Source organism: Sturnus vulgaris, chromosome 3 (genome assembly GCF_052056855.1).
Source record: "Sturnus vulgaris isolate bStuVul1 chromosome 3, bStuVul1.hap1, whole genome shotgun sequence".
Lineage (NCBI taxonomy): Eukaryota > Metazoa > Chordata > Aves > Passeriformes > Sturnidae > Sturnus > Sturnus vulgaris.
The window spans coordinates 101,064,715-101,083,390 of record NC_142245.1 but is presented as its reverse complement, the minus strand read 5'-3'; the positions used below and the strand labels follow the sequence as shown (position 1 = coordinate 101,083,390).

Here is an 18,676-nt window from a genome sequence, read left to right as displayed (position 1 = left end):
TCTTAGGGCATTGTTAGACAAGATCTGTTTTTAACCTTAAAAAAACTTGCTTTGTTGCTGTTATACTGTTACTGAAGCACTAAGAAAGCTGGAGCTCACCCTCAAGTTTCCACTTTCATGCACCACTGCTGAAGAATTCATATTTACCAGAGCCCTGCCAAGCTCAGTATTCATTTGACTGCCAATAGTTTGATTGGTTGAGTTGGGAACTTTGCTTGAGAGCACAGACACATAGTTTGGCAGTGGCTTCTGTTTCCTTCTCTTACCTTGGATAAAACAAGTAAGTTTTCAAAATTGAAATAATTGCTTCTTATAAAAGTACAACTTACTGAAATTATTTATAATATCAACACTTTTACTTCTAATATCAGCACTTCTGCATTCGAAATTAGAATTAAATGCACTTTAAAATATCATACTGAATGTACATGAAAGTGCTGTAGAAATAAAGCAAAATAATTGTTTTTTTTTCCCTGTTGTCTTATGATAGGATAAGAAAAGGAAATTAGAAATTTTAAAATGCGCTGTATAAAATGTTGTCTGAGACAGAAGTTACCCTGCTCTAGAATGGTTGTGATGTGGGAGGGTTTTGTTTTAATTTTTAGTAAGTGGCTTGGGTTTCAGCAGAATGATTATCTTACAAATTTGCTACTAGGAAGCTGATTCTTCCAGCACCTGTCTTTCTGCCAAGTTGTTAACATTAAAACAGATTGAATACACAGAGGTAGCAGAGGAAAATACTTCATTTCTTTTATTTTTCCTAAAGATAATAGTCGTAAAGACTTTGCCAATAATGCCTAGGTATGCTTCAATTTGAAATATTAGCCTAGCTCGAATTGATGAAAACTAAAAAGAACTTGGGTACAGTTAAATGTCTGTTCAAAACTCACCATTTGGTCCTGGTCCTTTAGGAAACTCCAGTTCTGGTACCTTGGAATAGAAGAAAAAAATACAGTGTCAAATTTTTAATCTTTAATTAAATTGGTTAATAATTGAATCATAATTGAATGCCTCTTCAGCTGCTCAGTTTGACACTTACAGCCCAGCTCTATCTTGCACCTGCAGATTCCTTGTACTAAAACCTGTCTTTTCAGTGATGGAGCCCAGGGTTTTCTTTACTCCCATATTATATGAGGAGAGGGTGTTCTTTTTTGCTAAGGGGAAGTAAGAATACCATGTCCACAATGTATTCCTTGTGCAAATGCAAATAAATTACTCGTGTCCTGAGTCACTCTAGAAAACACTTGTTCAATGCCTTGAGCAAGACACAGCATCTTATTTTTTAAATTACCATACTTTTCCAGCAGAAGTCCCTGCTAGGAGTTCCCAGAGCTATATTCCTGCAGGCAAACATCCATGGGAGTATTCTGTGCAGATAGGCAGCTGTGCCAAGAGCACATGGAGTCAGAATATCTGAGTTTTGCTCTTCAGCTCTGTTCTATACCTGGTGTGGGACTGCAGGGCAAATCCTTTGATTTTCTGTCCTTTGCTTTCCTCGGTGTGAAATAGAGAAAACACCAGTTCACCCACTATTGTAAGAATACTGTGAGTCAAGAGAGGAAACTGTTCTGTTTCTGCAGCTGTTTCTGCAGCAGGGCTCAAGGGACACGTGGGTTGACTCTGAGCTGATTACCTGTGCTGCATCTAAGCTCATGGTACTAGTGCTGAAGCTGTACATCCTTCTGAGCTGAGCTTGTCTGTACAGAACAGCTATGTACCATGTGGAGCTAGGAGCAATGGATTTCTGTGCTGCACTCCCCAGTCCAGTGTAGATGTGCCCCAGGTGCAAGTAAAATCAAATTCGTGACTGTTCTATTTATCACTATATGTCTTGGTATACCAGCTCAGCACTGAGGTCCTAGAATTTTTTATCTTGATATACAACCATTATTTGAGTATTATCAGACTTGGGTGCTACTGGATGGTGCTAATTAGTGAGAAATGTCATGGTCTCAGGCATTGTCCTACATCTACTTCAAGTCAGACCATTTAATGCATACCAGCCTTTCTCCATCATTGTTTTCAGGACAGGAATGTGGAACGGAAGGACACTCCCCTGCAGGCTGCAAGGTATGTAGTTTGATTAATCCATCTTTAGGCATCTCGTTCTTCACAAGCCTGTTCTACCCTTTTGCAAGAGTTTCTGTCTTGATAGCTAAAACTGGAAAGCAGAACTTGCATCACTGTATGATGTGTTACATTGCACATGGAAGTGAGTTTGCACCAATATTCATGACTGGCAACCCCAGGACAGGCACAGTCTTTCCTGCTAGGGAATGAGTGTGGAACAGGCTGAGCCTGTTGAGCTAGAGTCTGAGTCTCTCAGCACAGCTGGGAGAGAGTAACATTGCCCTGGCTTTGCATGCGTCAGAGTCCTGGCATCAGCCTGTCCCTCAAGTAAACGGAGCCAGACAAGACTGCAAAAACATCCCTGGGGAAATCGGGACTGGGATCTGGATCTCCTCTGAAAGGCTGAAGGGGGTGAAGGTTTCGGATGGTTTAGTTTCCCATTTTAAAAAATCCTGAGACTGATACTCTCTTCTTTCCTTTCCCTTAGCTTGGGCAGTGTGCAGGTGTAAATAGAGCCGATTTTAATTTTACCAAGAATGTTCTAATAGACATACTGATGATGTATATTGACGTATAAACATAAACACTTACTCAAGATATGTGGCAGAGAAAGGATCTTTATTTCGGGTTCCTTTGGGTCAGTAGTGCATGCACAGCCAAAGCTTAGGTCGTACAGCAGTCTGCTGAAACACCATAACAATGGGGCAAGTTCACTAGATTTACAGACTGGGAATACAAAATTGTATTTTGGCAGAACACTCTGTTCAGCTTCCATTTCAGCCATTTCCAAGAGTATGAGAAGAGGTGATAATATCAGTGTGTCTGCAATAAATTATAAGGCTTGGCACTTTTATGTCTTCATTGTGGAAATCTCTAAAAGCTAAAAGATACTTAGCATGCAGTTCTTTGCATCTCTTTTCAGCTTAAGCCCAGCATGCTAGGAGATACTAGCACAGATTTTGTCCAGTGAAGGAGAGTGGAGATAATGTCACCCTAGAAGGGAAGATATTAGGATCTGATCCAAAGTCCCTGCAGCAGCAAATTTTGTTTGATAGTGTTGGCTTTGGATCAAGCCCTAATGCTTGTGAGCATCAGTGAGTATCAAGACAAGCCAAAGAGGCATGAACTGGAACAAGTGATTTACCAGATTCTCCTTCCTCTCTGTTCAGCCTCCACAGACTCTCCAGATCTTATCCTGTTGGACCTGCTCTGCCTGCTCGTCTGCTCAGGCCCAAGTAGCCATTTGTGCAGTGGTTGCCAGTTCTGCTTGGTTGGGTGCTGCTGAGATGCAGAAGGAGCTGGGGCTGGTTGCCCCAGAGGTGTGGTTGCTGTTAGCTGAGACCTAACTAAGGTATTTCTCCTGATTCTGGAACCCCTTTCCAACTTGTCCATTTTGAGACTCACCATTCACCAAGCCTTTTTAGCTATATTTTGCCTTCTCAGAAAGTGAAACCTATTATTGTTTGCACGTTCAAAGTTCCTTCTCTCCTAACATTTTCTTTCAGCTGCTGCTTTGGAATGCTTTCAGAAAAGAACATGCACAGCAGCACTGACAGGCAGTGCTGAGCACTGGTTTGCTTCCCTCTTATTTGATGCCCCTTTCCTACTGCTTTATGTTGCATCATTGCTTGAACACTGTTGGGGTTTTCATGGTGACAGCAATTTCATAAGAAGTGACTGTAATTAGAAGCAATGGGATCTCCAGATGTAACCAGCAAACTCTTAACATACAAGGTGGTTACAGTGACTGCAGCTGAGATCAGCCTCTATTCAAAATCTCTGAACAATAAAGTCTGGTTTAATAGCAAAGAGTGCTGTGGAGATTGCTGCTGAGTGTCAGGAGGACTTTTGTTGTGGTTATGTAGCAGAAGCAAAAGCTCCTGAAAGCTGCTGGTTTCCCTGGTGTGTTTACTGTCTCTATTGGAAACGTCTGACTTGTGAATACATACCAGAAGAGGAGCAGAGACCCAGTGTGACAGCCTTGAACTCTGTTTGGAGCAGAGATGTTTGGTTAAAATTAAGTGTTTCAAGGAATTTGTTCTGAAAGCTTCTTATTTTAAAATTAAGAAAAGACCAATCAGAGATCATCAAAAGTATTTTCTAAGCACTTGGAGAGTTCCTCAGAGGGTATTAAGCAACTATGGGAAGTTTTAAGGTAACTTTAAATGTCACTAGTATAAAAAGTGAGAATTTTCAAAACAGTGTCCAAAATGTCAGTGTTTGTCTTTGCAGTCAGCCTGTTGGGCTTCTGTGGGATGAACTCACTTCCTCAAGTATTGTGACCTTGCAGGAAAACAGAGCATTTCAAGTATAAATTTCCTCTGAAATTCTTGACTGACTTGTTTTTGAGTAGTGTGGATTAGTTCCAGATGAAATCTAGCCTCTTGTTTTATCTTTCTGGTAAATGCTAATGAACTTTGAATCTACTTCTTCAGGGGGATTTTGGCAAACTTATTTGCTTGCAGTATTGGGAAACACATACTGAATTTGGCAGATAATTTCTTTAAAAACAGTTGAAATTATACAACAATCCAAACACTTCATGTAGACAAGTTGAGCAAGAAATACTTCTACAATTCTACAATAATTTTGGAAAAAATATTCTGAATTTTAATTGACTGTGATAACATAATTTAAGAAAAGGTACATTCCACCTCAAAGCCCCATGTTTGCTTTGGTTTTGAATTAAATTTTAGTAGACTTTTTGTTTGTTTGCTATTTTTTCCGAGATAATTGCAACATGAATAATGTTTTTCACCTCTTTCAGCCAAAAAGCAAAAGAAGTCATGTACCTACAAAGCATTTTCATGAAGTGAAGAAATTTAGTGCTTTCCAGCCTGGACTAATAGTTGTCCCTGTTCCTCTTGTGGAATCTGCTTATCCTGTTACATTTTGTCCAGGGTCCTCTCCATGCTGGAGTGTGTGCAGCTGGTTGGAGAACAGTGTTTTAGCAGTATCTGATTGCTTTCAAAGGAATCTGAGGCACATTTGGAAGAACTAATGCATTAATCAGAGTGCATGGGATTTTAGCTCCTGATCTGTTCAGAAATGGATGCTGATGGAAAGTCTGTTCCTCTTAATTCTTGCATACAAAGTTCCTATATTAGATCAGAATTAATTCTGATCCTTCTTTCAAGTCAGTTTCTGCAAATTAAACAGTAATAGGCTAAAACTGCTTGTTGTACTGAGGACAGCCCTCAAATGACTATTTGAAGCCACCGAATAAACTGGACAGAAAGATTACAAGCATGTGTTTTAAGTTTATGCCATTGAGTGATCTCAGCAGACATGGCACAGATACTGAACTATTTCCCCTCATTTTTCCCATTTGCCAGTTTAGCATTTTATTTGCTCATTTGAATTGGTACAACTGATTTACTGTGTACATCTTTGAGTCCTGTACTTGATGTTTATTGTGGTTTCATGCCACATGCATCAATGTAAACTGATTAGAATAGCTTGATTTTTTCTGTTTGGGGACATGAAACTTGCATTATTATTATTATTATTAGTGTCACTGTTGAAGATGGCCTTTTCTTAGAAGTTTGTTTTGTGATTAATTAATTTGACAAGCAAGTCAGTGTCTGTCATTTTGAGGAAGAACTTGACTGAGATTAGTCTTTTGGTTTTACAAGAAAAGTGATGATAGGCACGACAAATATCTGGCAGAAATATGTCAGTTATTTCCTTTGAATCAAAGGAAAAGATGCCTAGAGAGGCTTTTTATAGAGGAAAAATTCCAGGTGTTTAGACAAAACATTCTATTTGACCACAAGAGGGTATTGCAGTATCAGTTATGCAAGACTTTAACTAATGTTTGCCTTTACGTGGTTTGACTTTTATTTTTAAAATACATATTTCTCAAAACTGATGATTTATACTAGATTGTAGTTAGGAAACCAGGTTTTGTATGCCAGTATTTGATGTCGTTGTCCAAGGGCAATTTCTGCATTGTTTTTTCCTAAAATGTATAGTACAAGATTCTTAAAGCTTAAGAGGTTCGCTTCACTGGACAACAGAGACTTAGTTATTCTGAAACACTGAAAAATTTCATGGAAATGGCTTGCAAGGATACATCAGTCACAAAAGAGAAATAATAACAGGAGATGAATGTGGTGCTGCTTTGTCTGGAAGTGCCCATTGATCCAGGATGGGAGCTGGCACAGTCAGTGAGACTCTGATCTGATTTTTCCATGTGGTTTTACTTGAAGGAATAAGTTCTGAAATCGTTCTTAGCTCATTTCCAATTTTCTTATTTTCACCCAATTCTTCTACAGAATGCATCCAATGTTGGTTTGCACTTTTTAAAATGACTCTATACTGTGTTGCAATACTTCCTACAAAAGTTGTGTATTCTGGACTTTAAGGGCTGTGTTGCCAAATGTTCATGCCTTGTTTTGTACAGTTCAGACCATGGGACAGGGACCTAGAAGGCTTTTTGGATTCACCCACTCCTATATCTACTGCTGAATTTAGGAGAAGGTGCATGGGATGCCTGCATGTCTCTCAACAAGCTCACCTTTGTAAAAAAAATAGAAGAGCAGCCATATCACATTATCTGAGGATCTAGTTTCTGAGGGCTCTGATCGTGGCTGATGGACAATAAAACAATTTTAATACAAGAAAGTTTGTGAGATATTGCAGAGATCTAAGTAGGACACACATTTAAAAACCCAGGGCATATATTGTGTGCAAATAAGAGGCAGGAGCAAAAGCTGGAGGAGAGGGCAGTGCTCTGGGGACCAGCTTCTCACAGCAGGTCACAATTCGGAAGATCTCTGTCACTTCATGACAAGTGAAGAGATCCCCATGGAAATCTTTCAGCACAGGCAGTGTTTCCTGCCTGCCTCAAATAGTGGCATTTGACTTGGCATCATCATCATCTTCCTCGAATGAATGAAGCTCAATCAAGTCAGTCAGGGTTGTAGGTTGGAAGGTGGGCTGTGACAGTGGCTGGCAGAGTAGGATGTGAGGTGGTCAGTCAGAGGATGCTGAGCACCCAGCAGAGAAGTGACATTTGGCAGGGCATTAACACAGTGCTTTTTCATCAGCCCTGAGCATTAAGCCTGGAGATGGCAGGTCCTGCTGGTGAGTCATATCTTGGTCTGGCAGGAGCAGAATGCCTCGGGTCTCTGTATACAAGCAAGATGAAAACAAATCCAGCCAGCTACCACTTTGGAGTCAAACTCCTTTTAAGCAATTTATGTAGCTGATTGATTAAAGGCATCATGCATTAAGTTTTGCTGTGTGTTTCTTAAAAAATATACTTATTTCATGTCTTGACGGAGTTCTGCTGATAGACCCTGGCAAGTGGAGTGTCTGTTGCGTCGGCAGAGTACAAATATTTCGGGGGAATGTCTGCTTCCAGTGACACAGAGTCTGACACTTCAAAATAAAACTAAAGCTGTAGTACAGACTGCAAAAAATCTGTTGTGATTTTTCTTATCCCCTTATAAAGGTTGCAAAACATGTTAGCTACTGATGTGCAGTTTTTCCTATTTGAAGCAAAAATTATTTATTTGGGCTGGTGTGTAAGTAGGGATTTGAAGGTATTTGTTTTTAGGATAAAGAACTATAAATATATGTAGTGTTCCTCACTGGCTGAGGGATCTTTTCAGTTGCTGTTTCACATAATTTCAGTCTTAGAGGCCAGATCTTGTCAAGAAGTGCAATATTGTATGGACAAGCAAAGTTATCTTCATTAGAGCTGAGTTCGAGTCACATCCTCACCACAGCAGGGAGCTCTGGTAACTGCACAGTGGAGCCCGGCTTTATTCTGTTCATCCTCACTGTTGGCTTGCACGATTTGTTAACAGTTCTTGGAGAATTGCAGGGTATAAAGTGCTTGAGTACTTCTGCTTTGTGCTGCCTAAGCACTCGTGGCAGTGGTTTGGGCTCTGAGTGTGGCGTGGTCCTGATTGCTGCACTCCTGGGGACTGCAGCTGCTCACAGGGCAGGGAAATTGCTTCACAAATACTACAGAGCCTCGGTTGTCCCTCTCTGCTACCTGTAGCACTGTAGTACTTACAGAAGTATTTTGTCCTGTGAATTACAACATTCCAGCTGTCTATTATTATGTATTTCAACTCTCAAGGTGCTTTTACGGTTTTGGGGATTTTTGCATAATTCTCTGGTTTTTTACCTGTCTGCTCTGGCAGCTAAGGGTATAATTTGTTGATCTGCATTTTGGTACACTGAATGTTTACCATGCTCTCACCATATTCATAAAAGACATTAACTTTCTGTTTTTATGTGAGAAACCAAAAATTCTCTGCTGCAAGTTATGCAAAGCTTTCAAAGCAGAATACCTAAAAATTATTTTAAATTGCGTCTCACTATTAAATGAAAGGCGGCACTTGGATTTTAAAATGTTCTTCACCTTTGTTAGTTTTGTTGGCTGAGAATTGAGCTCCTTCCTCTTAGTTTTTTTCAAGGCAACTGTCAGGGTCTTAAATTGGGAAGCCTTGTCTGAACATGTCAATCACAAGCTTTGCCTATTTTTCAGCAAAGCTTTTAGTGTCTTCATTGCAGCTATTAGTGTGGGTTTCGTTTTTAACTGTAGAAGCCAGTATTAAAACACACTTCAGGCTGATGTTTGTCCATCTCTGACTGTTGGGGATTGGAAAGAAGTTCTCCCTGAAGTCAGCATGTTCCCATAACTAGATGCAAGGGGGGATTGTGTATAATCTTTTCTTTGATACACTAGAATTTGGTGGCAGATTTCCAGAGGTGATGAGAAGTCAGGTCTGAAGGGACCTCAGGAGGTCTCTAGACCAACCTGCTCCTCAGAGCATGAGCTTTGAAATCAGAACAGCTGGTCAGGGCTTTATGCTGCTGGTCTTGAAGGCCTCCAAGGATGGAGACTGCAGAACCATTTTGGGTAATACATCTCACCTCAGGGTTGCCACTGTGATAAAGATGTTTTGGCTTATATACAATCAGAACCTCTCCTGTTTCAATTTGTCCCCATTTTATTTCATTCCTCCACTGAGCCATTCTCTAAGCAGCCTGACTGTGTCTTTCCAATAAGCTGGTTGCAGTTACTGGGACTCTGCTCTTTGGTCTCCCCACAGCTTTCTCTGCTCCAGGCTGGGCAGAATTTGATCACCAGTTGTGTTGTCTGTGTTACATAGATGTGTCAGAGCTTTACCTGACCCACTCTGTTCTCTGTCCCTGCTTGACTTGACCATTTACTACTCATGCCCAGCAGGACAGATGCTCCATGAGATCTAGAAAGGAAGATAACTGGGAGTGCACAGTCCATTTTGGCATTCCTTTCTTAGATCACCTTGTGCTGTTCTGTAGTCCAGTTCAGCCTTATTCCTTCTATGGTTGTACCAAGCTTGACTGTTTTGCTGTAGAGCTGGAAACTTTTGCTCCCTAAAGAAATGGACATCCAGAACAATGTGAAATCTTTCTGGATGTGTTTGGAGCTTTTTATTTTTAGCTCAGTTGTGCAGCCATTCACATGTGAATCCTCAAATAGACAAAACTGAAAGGAAAACAGCTACATCCCCAGAGCTTTAGGCCAGAGTAGCCAAACAGACTTGTAAAAAAATTCAGACTAGATTTTCACTGTACCAGGTGCTTCAATAATGATCTTGTTATGGTCTGATGAAGAGAATGGGAGCCTCTTAGAATGAGCTATATTACAGTTTTCAAGACAGGTCCCAGTTTCTAGGAAATCTTTTGCTTAGGTCATTACTTAAATTTACAATCCTCCCAAAACAGTATACAGAAATACAACTAAAAGTGCATTTGCAGAATTAGGATAAAATCCTGCTTTCTTGCACTTTGTGGCTTAATGAGAAAAAGGGTAAGACCTTATCCTACTATTTATGTGAACTACCCACATAATCTATACATGTACAGTATGAGTATCATATGTCTCTCTTTAAAAATCCAGCTCTGATCACAATGCTGATACAAGTGCCAGCCTTTTCCATGTAGGCATCATGAAAAACTTCAGCCAACCTGGGATTATGGAAAATTGTTATACATGAAGCATTTCATCTTGAAATATAGTGAGAATCTTTAATGAGAAACAGGGTTTCCAAAATGCTTCCAGATTCTGGAGACCCAGGACAGAAAACAGAGCAAAGCCTGACAGCGTGAAGAGCCCCATGTCAGTTGAGGTCTCCTAGAGCTTCCAGTGTTCCTGGCACTTAATAGCAGGCATCTCAAAGTTCTGAGATACTGTGCTACCTGGGTCCTTGCTTTCTAGGCAGACTACTCAAGGCTTCCATATGTTTTTAAAAAAATGGAAAAAAAGAGCAACCAAAATAGGGATATTCAGATGGGCTTTTTAATTCTTTATCTACTTCAGCATTCCAAGTCCTTGGTAGAGTAAACCATGAAAAAAAACATTTTGCAAATATTTGTTCTTGTCTGCTGAGCATGCTAAGGAACCTTTAAATGTATTCTAAATAGATTAAGACTGACTAACCTGTGCAAAATTAGTTCAGTCAGTGTACTAATCACACACAGAAGAATCTACTGTCATTTAGAAAGTCCTAGGATAGCTGAGAAGTCCATGATGGGCCACCAGATCCATAGCAAAGCTGCAAGAGACCTGCATCTTTCTACAAAAGCAGGAGGGACAGGCAACAACATCTGGCTGTCATGTTGCACTGGATGACCATGAGTGTCAATACTTCACACCTTGACATCCAGCTAAGAGTGTTATTCAGCCAAATCTCCCAGTCATCTCCACTTACTGCACTATGGATTGTGCCATGGAGTGGTCCTGGCACATGCAGCCTGTGGGGCCTCTCAGGCTGCTGCTGGGGAAGGTGAGGTGCTCCAGCTGCTCAGGGCTGTCAGCACTGAGGACCAGGGCAGGGCAGGCAGCCCCTGACCTGCAGGGTGGGTTAAACATCTCTATGGTTCCTTAACCACAGCCAGATACACTCCAGAGATCCACACTTCCTGCTACTGCACACGTTCCCTGCACCTCCATTACCTGTAGGGTGGCAAAGATATCCTTAAAGGAGTCCTATAGCAGACATTGATATGAGATAAACATGAGATTTACTGTGAGGGAAAGGTATAACTTGTTGTTATATGTTAGGAAAAGATTGCCTTGGTTCTCTCTCTGGATGGGAATCATAAACATTCCCCTATGTTAGTGAAGAGGTTAGTAGTAAGTGATTACATTATGTTGCATGGTCTGTTACTTAATTCCTGCTTAGAAAGGGACTTAGCCAGGAACAAAGGAAGAGGTTGAGTGAGGGACTTTGTAGAAAATATAGCTTAACTTTCCAGTCTTTTTCTCAGTTTGATAAGGTTCATGTTCCAAATTCCAGCCATTTTTCCCTCATAAAATGTTGTTATACACTCGAACCTGACAATTGGAGGATTGAGGATGTGTTTGGACTGCCTTTTTTTTGCAAGTCTAATGATAAAACAACTTATGCCATTAGCATAAAATGAAAACCCCAAACCTTCTTATGCTGGTAGGAGAACAGTCTACAGAAGATCAAAGTTTTGCTGATGAATGGGAATGTCCAGTTTGGAAATAGCCTGCACTGGCTCTTGAAATGGTACCATACTCTTGCAACAGGCTAATATAGGGATTTTGAATAAAGCATCTCTGTGCTGTATCTATTTGCTCTTTGCCCTTTGCCTGTTTCCATTCCTCCAGAGTGTCATTAATTTGCCATAATGTGAATATTCTCTCAGGCTGCATACCTTAGATTGCACAAACCTACCATTTTGCAGGAGGACTAGAAAACAGCAACAATCAAAGCAGATTTTTCAAACTGCTTCTTTTTTAAAAAACTTTATCCCCAAATACAGATTAAAATACAACTTTTAACCAAAAAAAACTTATCTTACTTTTCTGTATGTCTTTCTTTCTGGTGAGTGTTCAGATTCATCAGTGCCTTGGTCTGTGGTGGCTGCTTTACTTTGTACATTCTGTTTTATGGACTCTGCTGTTGGGATTATTGTTAGCTGGGAGAAGTAAATAGACTTTGAGAAAATGGTCGCACCATAGCAACCTTCATCTTCTGTTTACAGTTCAAATAAACCTCTGTGCTGTGGAAATTTATGTCCTGAAGAATTTTCTAAACTAGAATATTAATTGGTTTAATAACAAAAGGATTAATGCAGATAAGTTGAAGACAAATCTACATTCAATGATGAATAATTTTATTTTTTAAAAGCTGCCATTGACCCTGAGATTATCTCAGTTGGTCAGAGCATGGTGGTAATACCACCAAGTTTGTGAGGTCAATCCCCATATGTGCCATTTACTTTAGAGTTGAACTCTGTGATCCTTGTGGGTCCCTTCCAACTCAGAAGATTCTGTGAATCTGTAAAGTATACATCACAGGCACTCAGTAGGGAGAGAGTATTTTTCACTTATTTATAATACCAGAAAGTACATTATTGTTTTGAGGAAGAGGTTCCCATAAGCATCCAGCAGAATATGAGTTCTCCCATTAAAATCAATAAAACTCCCCTTGCTTAATGGCAGCAACTCTATGTGTGTTTTGAAAACCCAAACCTGTCAGTTTGTAATTTCCTCACCTTTTGGTTAAAGAAGTAGATTTTACTCAAGCAAAACATCTACTGGCTGAACTGGATGTTTTTCTTCCCTCTGAATCATCCTGGCTGGAGGGAGATCTTCAACCTTTAAAGGGTATGCCAGGAAAGGACATTTCTTCTTTCCTGTGACTTGATGCTAAGACACTGTTGCTGGCAGTACTTTGGGTTTGTCCTTTCTTAAGATGCAAATGGGCAAGATTTTATTCCAAAGTGTCAGCATTCCTTATTCCTTAGAGATTTCAGCTATGCGTGTTTGTCCTTCTGCTGGCTTGCCTTTTTAATTGGCCAGTGGTGAAGAAAGCATGGTCAGGGGAAGTATCAGTGTGGGATGGAGTCACCATTTGGGAGGATCTTGTATCTGGTGGGGCCCGTGTGGGTTTTGGCACAGTGGCTGGAGAAGCCAATTAGGAGGCAGAGTAGGGTTAGGTATGGTTTTAATATCAAGGTATTTTCCCCCTGTTAGAAATTATCATAAAAACCAATAACTACAGGGCATCAGTGGAACATTAGTCTTGAAATCCAGGGGTAGGTGATGCCCACAGAGCCCCCAGCACGGTGCTTTCTCAGAGCCCACCTGCAACACACAGCTGTAGGTTTGTGCCTCTTCTCTCCCAGCTCCCTTCCATCACATGAAGATTAGCTGGGTGAGGGGAAAGCCAAGCTTTTTATATCGTGCTTGCTGCTATAGAAACCACGAGCTGTGTGACAGCGTGCTGGGCTGTGTGGGCACAGCCAGCAACAGCTCCTGGCCAGGGGATGCTGTAACTGCACTCTCAGTTTTCAGTATTCTCCACCAAAACCCAGCTGCCTTCTGAACTGTTGTGTGTCTGTCACTCTGTAATGTGCAGGTCTTTAACAAGGGAAATAAGATGCCAAATGTCTGAAGTTGTTCACCCTATAAAAGAAATCCACAGCTCCCTGCTATAAAGGTTTATCTGCCGTTTCAATTCTGTGTCAATGTGTAGATGACATCAAGCCTCTAGTGATTGGAATTATGGCTGTAACTTTCCCCAAAAAGTCAGTTTCAGCCATCTCTCTGTCTCTCAAAATGTAAAGAGCAAGCATTAAAAGAGGTGATATATGAAAAGTATTATGTCTGCTATGCTTTTCATGACAGTGTTAAGACAAAAAGTCTATAAAATGACTGATAGATATTTCTGAGGTCAGAGTAGGATGGAGCTGTCAGCTGTGAGAGGAGAAAAGTAATCTGGCATTGATTCTTGGTCAATAGGACAGTGCTGATTATTCTGGTAAGTCTGGCTTTAGGAAAAAGAACAGAAAAAGAGAGAAAGCAAGTATGGAACATCCCAAAGACATCTAAAGTGCACTCTGCTAAAAGAAGTAAAAAGGAAATTATATTCATGAAATGTTTTAAAGCAGTAGATATGATTGCTTCTGTCTGAGTTATAAGATTTCTAGAGGAAGAAAAGGTGGCCTGCTTTTTTAAAACCCAAGTTCTGGATGTTATGACTGAGGCAGTATCTCAAAAACATTTAACTGAGAGACAGATATGAAAAAAAAGTACCCTGATGAGCACAAAAAAGCCCAAAAACAAAACAAAACAAAAAAACAAAAAAGAAAAGAAAACAAAAAATCAACAACAACAAAACAATATGGAAGATGCAGTACAAAATTTAGAAGCTGAACTTGTTTTGGGTTCCAAAACCTTCTTCTCAGAGGAACTTATGTCTCACTGGCCAAGTATTGTGTGGGGCAGAGGTGAGGTAGGGACCCTGGATGTGCTGTGGAGGGGAAGGATAAGATCTTTGAATGCTGACCTCTATGCTGCAAGTTAGAAGGAAATTTTGCAAGCTTTGTCCTGCTTTATCCAGTTCTTCTTTCAAACACTAGCACAGACTGTGCTATTCACAGTAGCCTCCACTTTGAGGAAGAAATGTCACAAAATGCTGGTGCTTCTCCAGGTCCCATTGAGTGACTTCTGCAAACCCAGGATGTCTGTGAATTTTGAGATAAGTAGAACTCAGACCACAGACAGCAGACACGTGGGGTTGACAGACTGCATGTACCAGCTATTGGAAAGTGCATGCTCAAAGAAAGGTGATGGCTCACCACCCCTGATTTGAAATCAGTAGCCAGTCAGGTTCTGTCAGAAGTAAAGATGCTCTGGCAGAACTGGAGTTGATCCCATAGTGGGATAAGGATTTTGACAAACTGCAAAACCAAGTCTTTCCAGAAATACTGCATGATTTACACACCCACTTCTTAGTTTTGAATAATCTAGGATTATTGCTGCCAGACAAACTAAATTGGTGCTGTCATAAGCTCTCAAAGCCAGGCAATAGCAAAACCAATTCAAGGGGTTTTGTTTTCTGCTTTGATTTTTTAGGGCTTTGCAAGCTGTGAAAATGATGAAACACCTAAAACAGTGTGAGAGAAAAGACTGTTTGGGATTATACTAAGTAATCTTTCTGGTGGGAAGCACGCAATTATGTACTGTCAGCACATGGAGCGTGATGGGACTATAATTTTACCTATGTTATTTCCCTGGGTTGCCAAAGAAACCATAATAAGAAAAGTCAAAGTGCTTCTGTTCTTATTGATCTTCTTAACAAATTCTCACAAGCAGCATTGACTGTTATAATTATTTTCTCTTCTCTAAGCCACACATATGTCACACATACCACTGTCAAAATCAGCTGGTTTACCAGTGCTGAAATCTAGTATAGAACTCTGTAAAAAAGGCTACACTGAAGGAAATGAAATGAGCACATGAATGCTTTCCTTTGTTGTTTCTTTAAAAGCTTTATTGAACTTGTCAGAAATGAGAAAAAAAAAGGCTGCCAAGTCAAAGAAAATTAATCCTTGTCGGTTTTTAGGTGGGTGAGATGATGATGAAGGTCTCCTTGATGGCTGGCAGCATCCATGGTGTATTCAAGGAAGAGCAGGATCCCTTTGGAAACATTTCTTTTCAACCATAGGCCAAGGCAAGTTTGCTTAGCAGCCTTGGGAAATAACAGTGGTGTACCTTGGATGACTTTAGGAGACACAAGACAGAGAGGGCAGTTGTTGGAGTTAGTAAGTTAAGAGTCTCTCTGAATTTTTCAGAGAAATTAGAGTGCAGGGATTGAATCAAAGCTTTTGGATGGATTGAAGTATGTTAAGTTACTTACATATAAATAAGTTACATATAAGTAAGTTATATGTAAATATAGTTACATATAAGTTAAGTTACTTACATATAAGACAAAAGTGAAAGTTTAAGTTTTAGTATAAGCAAGTAAGTAAGTAAAGTAAGTAAATAAGTAAGTGGAATAAGTTTTAAGTGCTTTTAGTGAGTAAAGGTTTTGGATGCCAGAGTAGTAGTACATGTTTTAGTGAAGGTTGAAAAACATAATTTTAGATACTAGGAGTTTTGTGGAAGCTTTAAGAACATAGTTTTAGACATAATAAAGTTATAGTAAGAATATTTTTTAGATAGAACAGGATAGACCATATATGTAGTTTATATGTACCCCAGCGTGGTAAGAAACTAAAATCCTAATAGGTTAAGAAGTTTGTTGGAAAGTTTCTGTATAAGAACATGCATTGGGGAGAGCTGGTGCATTTTGCCGTTGCTTTTTGCCACTGCCTTTTGCTTTTGCCATTGCTTTACTTTGCTTTTGCCTTTGAAACTGATGTGCTTCTGCAATAAACAACTTTATAGCAACTATTAGCTGCTTGGCTCATTGAAGAAAACAACTGGACAAGTTGGGTGCCTGAGAGCACTCGGAAGACTGACCTCACAGGCAGCAGCAGGGACCTGCTGGAGGACAAACAGCTCTGGGGCAGCAGTAGCAATAGGGAATAAGGAAGACTTTTCATCCCGAGTTCCTGTGCAAGCAGTTGCTAAGCAGATGGTTGAAGGCTTCCTCCTCACGCTTGTTCTCATTCTCCTCCTCATTTTTCTCTTCATCCTCATCCTCCTCCTCTTCCTCCCTGGCAGAGTCCCATAGGGCATGAGGTGTTTGAGGCTCTGTGGAGGAGTGAGGCTACATCAGGGGAATGAAGGAAAGCTGACCAACTGGCACATCCTGGAGTTAAAATTTTAATATGATTTTTTTCTCTTTTCTTTTTCTATCCTTTGAAAAGGGGCACTCTGGTCCTGAAGTATCTCCATGATCCATGCAATCATAATTTTTTTATCCAAAAAACTGAGTTTACAGATAAAGATGACTAAAATGAACCTATAAACTGGAGTGTCTACAAACACATACCATGTTATTCCTGCAGCCTCTTGTAGCAGCTGCCTGTAGCCCCACAGCTGAGAAGTTCTGCTGAGTAGTAGATGCAGACAAAAGAGACTTATTATTACTGTATAAATAAAATCACAAGTCTTGGATCCCAGAAACCTGTTTTTTGAGCTTTCTGTGCTTTCTGGCACAGAGCCCCTGGAGAGCACTACTTTTGACCTGAGGCCTTGGAGAAGGCTTCCAAATTTGAGTGATGGAATTAAAATCACAGATGCGTAGTTAAATCAAAGTGTGTGCTTTCACATACTGAAGAATTTTAAATTTGAGGGGTTTATAATATAGTAATAGGCGTGGGACAAGATGGAGGATTTGGGGTGGTGTCTTTTTCAGTGCTCATCTTCCTTCTTCTTCATGGGTTTCAGGAAGTAGTTTCGGGTTGGTCAGTTAGTGCGGCATTGAAGGTCACAGGAATTTAGTTATAGTGTTAAAAGTATAAGTAATATAGGTGTTATTTCTCTATTGGACTGTTTAGCTTTAAGAGAGCTGGATTCATCTCCATTTTGCTCTCTTCTAGCTGGTGGCTAGAAGTGTTGCTGAAAGTTCTGTACTTTTGATAAGATTAATAAACAACCAAGCCCAAATACGAGAAAATCCCTTTCCTTTGTGTATTTTTAATCCGAGTGAAAACAGAAGAGATTCCAGCCAAACCACTAATTAAGTGGTGCAAAACACCCCCCACTGGTACACCCAAGCAGGACAGAAAGAAGTTTATTCATTAGAGGAAGCTGAGCTAAACTATGTGGGCTTTAGTTGTGGGACTAGAGAGGGTTTTGGTCATTTGGAGCATGAAAAGCAAGGGTGTTCCCTTCCTCAGATTTTTGTGTTCACTTGCAAAGTCTCTGTCCCCTGTTGCCCTCAGATGATGAGCAGTGACATCGATGTTGTGGGAGGCTGGGACTGGGAAGCAGCTCTCTCAGGTCAGGAGAGTGCATGGCATTGACAAGTGTAATGCACCTATAGCTGGTCTGCAACTCTGGTTGGGAAGATAAAAAAATGGTTCAGTTTTATTCAGGGTGGTGAGTGCAAAGCAAGCCTGGGAGCAGGCTCTTGGAAGCTTTTGGTGAAAGCTGAGAGGTGGACATGCAAACAGAAATGTTAAAGTTGGGTTTGTGTCCATGTGATTGTCTACCTTTTCCTAAAACACAGGTTTTCCCTCATTTTTGAAAGAATTTTCTCAAGTAGATTTAATAGTATGTGAAGAAGAAATGACAACACCTCCCTGCATAACTGGCAGCCTGCAGCTAACTTAGAGCCTTTCTTAATAACATTTCAATTATTCTCCTTCATACTGAGGGTGAGTGCAAGATAAAACTTCAGTAAAATTATTACAGCCCTATTTTTAGTCTCCCTGTGCAGAGTAACAGTTGGGGTGTCAAGGAGCTCTGGTGTTTGGAAATTATGTCTGACAGCCCCAGGAAAGTGTGAAAGAGAGCTGCCCTCTCAAAGCTGGTGAATAGCCATCCCAGTAACTACTGTGTCTGAGAGATCTTTAGAGTCCTTTGTCTGAATGGAGATTTGATAAAACTGAAAAGAAACCATTGTACGTAGGTGCTTGGAAGAACAGAAAACATTTTTATTCCTGTATCATATAGTTAATAAAAGAAACGAGGTGACCTCACTGGCCAACCTTCTCTCTGTTAATCCTTTCCATCAGAGTTTCAAAAACATCTTGAGAAATCTTTCAACACCAAAGGAAAGGCCCTAAAGATAATCAGGTGGTTTTTGCATTACCACAGTGGCTTCTAATCCTGAGAGCCACTTAAGGAGTGGAAGTGGTTTTCAAATTATTTCCACCTGCCCTCCTC

At 40.3% G+C, this 18,676-nt stretch overlaps 2 protein-coding genes and 1 long non-coding RNA gene across 3 annotated transcripts in view; 1 reads left to right on the top strand and 2 right to left on the bottom strand.

The window, feature by feature from the left end:
- Positions 1-79: 79 nt before the first annotated feature.
- On the bottom strand, positions 80-3,462 carry CIMIP5 (ciliary microtubule inner protein 5). The gene is given in 7 exon segments (XM_088162414.1): positions 80-138; positions 141-266; position 557; positions 891-930; positions 3,215-3,253; positions 3,255-3,352; positions 3,355-3,462. Coding segments are annotated over 7 exon segments (471 nt in total).
- Positions 3,246-18,676, top strand: part of LOC148224507 (uncharacterized) — a 77,989-nt gene continuing 62,558 nt past the window's right edge. The window contains exon 1 of the long non-coding RNA XR_015802740.1: positions 3,246-3,421. This is a non-coding gene — a long non-coding RNA (uncharacterized LOC148224507). The remainder of the gene's footprint in view (positions 3,422-18,676) is intronic.
- Positions 16,367-18,676, bottom strand: part of LOC148224504 (uncharacterized) — a 203,352-nt gene continuing 201,042 nt past the window's right edge. The window contains exon 4 of the mRNA XM_088162413.1: positions 16,367-16,594. Coding sequence (XP_088018539.1) covers positions 16,440-16,594 — 155 coding nt within the window. The 3' untranslated portion in view covers positions 16,367-16,439. The remainder of the gene's footprint in view (positions 16,595-18,676) is intronic.